This window comes from Haliotis rufescens, unplaced genomic scaffold (genome assembly GCF_023055435.1).
Source record: "Haliotis rufescens isolate VD_foot unplaced genomic scaffold, xgHalRufe1.0.p SCAF_86, whole genome shotgun sequence".
Classification (NCBI taxonomy): domain Eukaryota; kingdom Metazoa; phylum Mollusca; class Gastropoda; order Lepetellida; family Haliotidae; genus Haliotis; species Haliotis rufescens.
The window spans coordinates 1,340,124-1,349,622 of record NW_025964379.1 but is presented as its reverse complement, the minus strand read 5'-3'; the positions used below and the strand labels follow the sequence as shown (position 1 = coordinate 1,349,622).

The following is a 9,499-nucleotide window of genomic DNA, read 5'->3' as shown; positions in this document are numbered from 1 at the left end:
TTAAAAATATATTATTATGAAAAACGAAAGGAAAGGTGGGAACCCCCCAACCCCCCTTCCACACCCTCAAAATCAATAAAATAATACTAAAAATCCACAAATAACCACCCCCACCCCCCACCCCACCCCCCACACAAGTAACTAAATGTATAACTCAGAAAAAATAAAGGAGATAAAAAAAAAATGAATAAAAAAACACATAAACAAATTAACATTAAAACTATTGGCAACTGCATGGCAAGTATTTATAAAACGACCGGGGAGGAAATATTCTGGGGGGAGATTTTATTTCGTAGGGTCGGGGAGAGTTTATTTCGAGAGGGGCGGAACTGTACCGGTATAAATTCGCCGGGGGGAGATTTTATTCTGGGGGCGAATATATTTCGTGACACCGGCAGATTATATGGATTAATTAAGTCTAATTAAATCTAATCCGCATTATTCGGATAACGGAAGATAAGCAGTCACGCATTGCTAGAGACAGGCGTTTATTAATAAGCTGATATGAACCATGTTCACGTAACTTAAGGTGAATGTTAGTGATATGAGTTCACGTGTCAAAATGTTTATTCTACCATGAATTTGGAATTTACCCGATTCTGATTGGTCAATCAGAGGCTATTAAATCACAATGATGAAACAGCTGGTTTGACGGCCGCATCACCGCGGAAGCTAATATTCCGTGAAGATCCGGAGTAGGATAGATCTTCAGCAACCCATGCTTGCCGTAAAAGGCGACTATGCTTGTTGTAAGAGGCGACTAACGGGATCGGGTGGTCAGGCTCGCTGACTTGGTTGATGCATGCCATCGATCCCATTTGCGTGGATCGATGCTCCTGTTGTCAATCACTGGATTGTCTGGTCCAGACTCGATTACTTACAGACCGCCGTCATATAGCTGGAATATTGCTGAGTGGGGCGTTAAACAACAAACAAAAGTCGCCGGATGTCACGTATGTACATATACGTGGGTCAATGACCTTTAACCACGTTGGGTAATTCCTCTTTCTACAAAACCCGACTGACATGGTCAATCAGAGAAAGGGGCCAAGATCATCGAGAGAGGCGGGTATTTTGTACGGCTGGTCGTGACGTCCGTCAAGGCCAAGGCCACGCCTCCCTAAGTGAGTGAGTGAGGGAGTTTGGTTGAACGCCGCTTTTAACAGTATTCGAGTTATATCACGGCGTGTCGTCTCAAAGCGGGAGAAAAGCCCGAAGTGATGCAGATCTCACACGTTTACCACTTCGGTGAAACCCACGAGCACGGGTATGGTGTTCACAGACCTAGAAACATAATCGGGGCGAACCGGCATTCGAACCCACAATAATAGGTTTCTGGCGTGCCCAAGAGACGCAACTCTGCACAACGAATAGCGGCTCCATTGACGACTGGGCCACCCGTGCCCTCTGTAAAAATAGTAAGTAAAAGAACCAGTTGAGAATAAGACCGGCCGGTCGTCTTCCAAACTCCATCAGGTGATAGAAGAAGTCCGCCCTGCCACCTTCCCACAAAGTGAGTTAGTGAGTGAGTGAGTGAGTGAGTTTGGTTTAACGCCGCTTTTAACAGTATTCCAGTTATATCACGGCGTGTCAGCTCAATGTGGGAGGAAAGCCCGAAGTGATGCAGGTCTCAGACGTTTACCACTTCGGTGAAACCCACGAGCACGGGTATGGTGCTGACAAACCTAGAAACATAATCGGGGCGAACCGGCATTCGAACCCGCAATCATAGGTTTCTGGCGTGCCCAGGGGACGCAACTCTGCACAGCGAATCGCGGCTCCATAGACGACTGGGCCACCCGTGCCCTCTGTAAAAATAGTAAGTAAAAGAACCAGATGAGAATAAGACCGGCCGGTCGTCTTCCAAACTCCATTAGGTGATAGAAGAAGTCCGTCCTGCCACCTTCCCACAAAGACGCGATAGGACTCAGCTGTACGACAGACACACGATACCACACAAGATTTGAAAAAGACCAAAGATGACGTCAGTAGTGACCATGTTTATTGCGGATCCTTCATCTATGACGAACAATAGGTACTAGAATATCCAAAACATAGAAACAAAGCCATGAACAATACTTGATTGAGAAATCAGAGAAAACTGAGAGACGGTCATCACTGAAATAATAGTCGGACCACTGTAATGGATTCGAATGCACTCTGTGATAACACTTGACCGCTTCTTAGTTTGTCATTAATTGGTACACACTGGCAACATCTCGCCGATTCGCTGTGCAGAGTTGCGTCCCTTGGACATGCCAGAAACCTATGATTGTGGGTTCGAATCCCGGTTCGCCCCGATTATGTTTCTAGGTTTGTCAGCACCATACCCGTGCTCGTGAGTTTCACCGAGGTGGTAAACGTCTGAGACCTGCATCACTTCGGACTTTCCTATGGAGCCGCTGTTCACTGTGCAGAGTTGCTTCTCTTGGGCACGCCAGAAACCTATTATTGTGGGTTCGAATCCCGGTTCGCCCCGATTATGTTTCTAGAGTTGTCAGCACCATACCCGTGCTCGTGAGTTTCACCGAAGTGGTAAACGTCTGAGACCTGCATCACTTCGGGCTTTCCTCCCACATTAAGCTGACACGCCGTGATATAACTGGAATACTGTTAAAAGCGGCGTTTAACCCAACTCTCTCACCCTTCACTTAGAGACGTGTTTCTATGGTTTGCGTTTCTTATGGTGGTGAGTAGATAGACCTGGAATAGTTCTGAACTGTAGGGTAACAGATGAGTCGACCACAGTATCTGCAGTGATTTACTTTATGTGTATAGTGACATTAACCTGACCATATGACATACTAACATATCACTAACAACAATTGCAAATAACTACAGATTACATCAAGGTTCAACTATGAATATTATAGAAAACATGTTTATATACACTGCAAATGTAAGCTATTGTCATGCTGCTTCGAACAAAACTTTCAAATATAAAGTGAGATTGTTCTGTCTCAATACTGGCGATTATGTTCAGCGTCGCTCCAAGAAATATACACGGAACACACATTTCTTGTTAGTGAGTGAGTATGGTTTTACGCCGCTTTTAGCAATATTCCAGCAATATCACGGCGGGGGACACCAGAAATGGGCTTCACACATTGTACCCATGTCGGGAATCGAACCCGGGTCTTCGGCGTGGCGAGCTAACGCTTTAACCACTGGGCTACCCGCCGCCCCTCTTGTTAGTAGAAGATCACTTTGATACAATATTCTCTCACTGGCGGCTTATAATTGAAATGGCTTCGCTCTTGGTCACATTTTCTTGAGAATGTTTCAAGTCTCCTCTCGCTCTCATGTCACATATTGCCAACAGAATAACCTTCTATGAATTGTTGAGAATGTTTCAAATCTCCTCTCGCTCTCATGTCACATATTGCCAACAGAATAACCTTCTATGAATTGTTTCTACACTTGTAGTCACTCTGTGTCAAAAATAATATTTATGTCTTCTTCTATGTAACACATCACCTAGCAGGATTCAGCCAGTAATCTTCAGCGACATAGCTGTCAGGGACAATGACCATAGGGAGATGCGATGGTTCCAGAGACAGGTTGTGGTGAAGATGTGTCCCCAGTCTGGGCACTGTGGCTTCGTGATGGAAAATTGGCACCATTTTTCTCCCAGACCTCAACAGTAGAAAAACTAGCATCTGTTTCACACGACGTCAGACTGTCTGGTAGCTGCGTCGTGAAGAATCTATTGCTACTCTGGAAATTGAAACAACAGCACGTTCAATGACGTTAAGGAAGCCCACTGGGATACGTATAAACAATTCAACCTTTTCTGAGACAGACATTTTATTCCTCTCATTTGAACGCTTTTTTTACGAATGATAGCATGGATAGCGTGGATACTTTTAAGGAACTGTTCTTTGCGAAAATGTGAAATTGAAATTAATCAGAGAAAGATATATGTCAATAAAATAGGTGAGTTAAAGACCGTACAACATCACTCTAACGCTCGTGCATGTTTAATGTTTTGCCATCTACTCAGGTAATAAATGTGCGGAAATCAACATGTTTTTTTTCACATTTAAAACGACATATATTTATCATATTCATGACCTGTGAATTTGAAAAGGTGAAATGAAGGAAGATCGAATTAAAATATCCCCAGTTATCCACAACGTATTTTAATATGTTTGAAAAAACATATATCACCATAATAATAATATGACGTACTACGTACCTGCTACTTTCATCTTGTACACTTTTTGCTGGAGTTATCTCCCCATGTATTTCAACATAGATGTCAGTGCACGTCAACTTCCGGTAGGACTGAAACACACACACGATATTGTACAACTGTTACCATGCCAACACATACATGCATCGTCCTCATTTAACTGAAAAGTTTGTTTGTTTGTTGTTTAACGCCGCACTCAGCAATATTCCATATGTACCAAGTCTGGACCAGACTATCCAGTGATTGACATGATGAGCATCGATCCACGCAATTGGGATACGATGACATGCATCAACCAAGTCAGCGAGCCTGACCACCCGATCCCGTTAGTCACCTCTGTCAACGTTGAAGTGATGCTCACACAATCTGACAGCATTCTGCAATAACGTGTTAGGTTTGCACGGATGACACATGCGACAGTACGTGCATCGGAATGATATATCCGCATTATCCCAGTATGATTCGGAATGATATATCCATACAATATATCCACAGTACCATGGCGTGGTGACATCTCTACTTTGTATCAGAGTGACATTTGTTTAGTTCAGGATCACATATACATATATAGCTCTAATACGTATAGAAATTTTAGATTATATAACATGTTCCTTATCGGTGTAAGTATAAGTTACATCGGCTGGATCTGACTGGATACACGTGTTGCCATAGAACATCGTCTTGTTCATATTGGTTACAAGTGTTACCATATAACAACGTCTTGTTTATATTGGTTACAAGTGTTTCCAAATAACATCGACTTGTTCTTATTGTTACAAGTGTTACCATATAACATCGTCTAGTTCATATTGGTTATAAGTGTTATCATAAAGCATGGACTTGTTCTTACTGATTACAAGTGTTACCATATAACATCGTCTAGTTCATATTGGTTACAAGTGTTTCCATATAGCATCGTCTAGTTCATATTGGTTACAAGTGTTACCAAAAAACATCGACTTGTTGTTATTGGTTACAAGTGTTTCCATAGAACATCGTCTAGTTCATATTGGTTACAAGTGTTACCAAAAAACATCGACTTGTTCTTATTGGTTACAAGTGTTTCCATAGAACATCGTCTAGTTCATATTGGTTACAAGTGTTACCATATAACATCGTCTAGTTCTTATTGGTTGCAAGGGTTTCCAAATAACATCGTCTAGTTCTTATTGGTTACAACTGTTACCATATAACATCGTCAAGGGCTTATTGGTTAGAGGTGTTACCATATAACATTGACTAGTTAGAAGTGTTACCATATAACATCGACTAGTTAGAAGTGTTACCATATAACATCGACTAGTTAGAAGTGTTACCACAGAACATCGTCTAGTGCCTACTGGTTAGAAGTGTTACCATATAACATCGACTTGTTAGTAGTGTTACCATATAACATCGACTAGTTAGAAGTGTTACCATATAACATCGACTAGTTAGAAGTGTTACCATATAACATCGACTAGTTAGAAGTGTTACCATAAAACATCGACTAGTTAGAAGTGTTACCATATAACATCGACTAGTTAGAAGTGTTACCACAGAACATCGTCTAGTGCCTACTGGTTAGAAGTGTTACCATATAACATCGACTAGTTAGAAGTGTTACCATATAACATCGACTAGTTAGAAGTGTTACCACAGAACATAGTCTAGTTCCTTCTGGTTAGAAGTGTTACCATATAACATCGACTAGTTACAAGTGTTACCATATAACATCGTCTAGTTCTTACTGGTTAGAAGTGTTACCACAGAACATCGTCTAGTTCTAATTGGTTACAACTGTTACCATATAAGATCGTCTAGTTCTCACTGGTTAGAAGTGTTACTACATAACATCGACCAGTTGGAAGTGTTACCATATAACATCGACTAGTTAGAAGTGTTACCATATAACATCGTCTAGATAGAAGTGTTACCATATACCATCGACTAGTTAGAAGTGTTACCATATAACATCGACTAGTTAGAAGTGTTACCATATAACATCGTCTAGATAGAAGTGTTACCATATAACATCGACTAGTTAGAAGTGTTACCATATAACATCGTCTAGATAGAAGTGTTACCATATAACATCGACTAGTTAGAAGTGTTACCATATAACATCGTCTAGATAGAAGTGCCGGCACATAACACCGATCTGACTGGGCAATGTCGGACAACATCGACTGATGAGGAATGCTCTTCTGAAGGAGATAGAGTAATTCAATATGTTTAATATAATCTGACAATTCCATCCTCCCAGATGTCTGATCTGGCGGCCATTTACCATGTAGCAGGGGGCGGAGAGTAGCCAGCAGAAACACAAACACAGCCACCAGTGGGGCTTGCAGTCGAAACAGTGGCTGTAGATCGTGTGATTCGTCACGTACAGTCTCGCGCGCCTCACTTTCATCTGGTGAATGTCGTCACAGCTCGTGATGGCCTCCTTGTGCTCGGCGTACCAGTCGTGTAGAGAGGTGGACATGTCAAGCTGGGGAGTGGACATAGAGCGGACAACGGTCAAGTCAGGTCAAGGCTTTCTTTAGGTTTGTTTGTTTCTAGTTTAGCGCCACACTCAGCATTATTCCAGCTATATGACGGCGGTCTGTAAATACTCGAGTCTGGACCAGTCAGTCCAGTGATTGACATCATGAGCATCGATCCACGCAGTTGGGATACGATGACATGCCTCAACCAAGTCAGCGAGCCTGACCACCCGATCCCGTTAGTTGCCTCTTACGACAAGCATGGGTTTCTGAAGAACCATTCTAACCCGGATCTTCCCGGGTCCTATTCCGTAGGCCACTGGCCTACATATGTAGATACATAGGTGTATCTGCACACACACACACACACACACACACACACACACACACACACACACACACCACACACACACACACACACACACACACACACACACACACACACACACACACACACACACACACACACACCACACACACACACACACACACACACACACACACACACACACAACACACACACACACAACACACACACACACAACACACACACACACATTACGGTAACAGAGTCAACACAACATGACACGCAAGGCACTAACATTACCGTAGTCAACAGTGAGAGAGCACTGTGCCCGAATGTTTCTCGTATGTTGAAAATAGTATTTATTAGGAACAGATGCTGTATTACGCATGGAGAGCAAATTTGTATTCTTAATATATATTTACCACATGGACAAACGAGGGTAATAGTTTCTTTATCATATGATATCATCCTTAAAATAATCGAAATTAAAGTCATCTTTCCATTTACTAAAGTAACTTTAGAAATCGCGTAGGCATAAACTGTCTCAGTAAACCGCAACGTATTTCATATAGTGCCAAATAATTTGTAAAATGTCTTTACGTTTTGGGAAAGAAGAGGGTATACCAAAAGACGTTAAAAGATGGTACTTGTTGTTACCCTGTCTGGCGCTCGGCATTAAGGGGCTAAAACAAGGACTGGTCGGCTCGGAGCTATTCATGTTAAACTGCGGTATGGTATCTCAGTGGGCTAGCACCACACACACACACACACACACACACACACACACACACACACACACACACACATGCACGTCGCTATATAAGTGCAATAATATTGGATGCGTAATCCTAGCCATTATGACAGTATGAAAGTGTTCGGGACCTTGAGAACTTGTACTCAGATTTTTGTCCCAATTCATTAAAATCAGATCTTAGTTCTCGCTATCGCTAAACAAAGATGGAAGGTTTATGTTTAAAGTTCGTATTTATTTATAGACTTGTTGTACGAGCGCACGAGAAGAGCGCGCCAAGAACGACATCTCTAGCATTTTGTTATGTGGCCGAGTGAGAGACAAGCTCGTGTCTGTTGTTGTTTATCGAAATGCGGAGCGTATAAAACGGTATGTAAACTTTATTTGTGTAAACAATTTAGTGAACAGTGTTGTTATTATGATTTCTAACGTTTAGAATTGTATTTTTGGCAAACGAGGACTTAGATCTGATTTTAATGAGATTGATTGTTTTCTGTGCTTGTTGTTTACCGGGGCTCTGACGCTAAGCCTGACACACCGATCCATGTAGTCTCCCTTCACGGTTGCCTAGTTACCAGTGTAGGTATTGTATTTCTACGCCGATTTTCGAGGCAATTTTGAATAAAGTGGGTGAATGGTCCCTAACTCCATAATCGGATTAAAAAAATAGTTACCGTAAGACTTGTGAAATACTAAACTTTATTGTGTATCAACGAGTCTATTCTGAATACACATACTTACCTACCTCGAGGCAGAATTTCCTACATCTTGACATGCGCAGTGCCGCGCACTTGAGCCCATCACCAAGCCTCGTTTTGATGGACGGGTGACTTGTATTGATCAATACGGCAAACTCATCTGAAACCAGAATCATTTGCTTTTTCATTCGTACACTACTTAAACAAATTGGAAGCTTGAAATATTCCACAGTAAATCTTTGGATGTATATTAATTTGCTGCAATTCAAAATCAATATTTATGGAACGCTTGACAAAGACCGTTTTAACGCTAAAAGGCAAGCTGGAAATGAATTTGTCGATTTATTCATAAATAAAGGTACTTTAGTGTTCTTTTCATCCAGCAAACATCGGAGGATAAATCCAATTTGGTTCCTGTAATTCGGCGTATAAACCATCGATTCGTAGATGGCTTAGATGGAAGTTTCCGATTCCTGATTTCCTTTGAAGTTTTCACATTTTATATATTCCTATACTACCGACCGTCGTCATACTGCTGGAATATTGCTGGGTGCGGCGTGAAACAAACAAACAAACAAACAAACAAACAAACGAACAATCAAGCAAACCTTTACTACCTATACTACTGGCAATACTAGATCAATATCTCGTGTGCCCATCATGTTGGACGAGTGAGTGAGTGAGTTGGGTTCAACGCCGCTTTTAACAGTATTCCAGTTATATCACGGCGTGTCAGCTTAATGTGGGACGAAAGCCCCAAGTGATGCAGGTCATGCACTTCGGTGAAACCCACGAGCACGGGTATGGTGCTGACAAACCTAGCAACAAAATCGGGGCGAACCGGGATTCGAACCAACATTCATAGGTTTCTGGCGTGTTCAAGGGACGCAACTCTGCACAGCGAATCCCGGCGGCTTAGACGACTGGGCCACCTGTGCCCCCTCATGTTGGACGATACATGCACGACACCTTGATGGCATACTGTTAATTAACATTCGTATGGTTGCCCTTGGTATTGCCCGCCATTCTGAAAAGCTACCCCGAGCTGAGCCACTTTAGGGTTCCCAGTCTCTGGCGTAC

General features: G+C 42.2%; 1 protein-coding gene across 3 annotated transcripts in view; it reads right to left on the bottom strand.

Moving 5' to 3' along the window:
• Positions 1 to 2,522: 2,522 nt before the first annotated feature.
• LOC124115195 overlaps positions 2,523 to 9,499 on the bottom strand; it is an 84,753-nt gene continuing 77,776 nt past the window's right edge. For 2 of the 3 annotated variants that reach the window (XM_046476111.2, XM_046476110.2), the window contains exons 4-7: positions 8,467 to 8,579; positions 6,465 to 6,668; positions 4,199 to 4,287; positions 2,523 to 3,717 (exon numbers count right to left, since the gene is read on the bottom strand). In XM_046476111.2, the coding sequence (XP_046332067.1) occupies positions 3,675 to 3,717; positions 4,199 to 4,287; positions 6,465 to 6,668; positions 8,467 to 8,579 (449 nt within the window). In that variant the 3' untranslated portion in view covers positions 2,523 to 3,674. The remainder of the gene's footprint in view (positions 3,718 to 4,198; positions 4,288 to 6,464; positions 6,669 to 8,466; positions 8,580 to 9,499) is intronic. The other variant, XR_007219501.1, reaches the window with a different exon arrangement.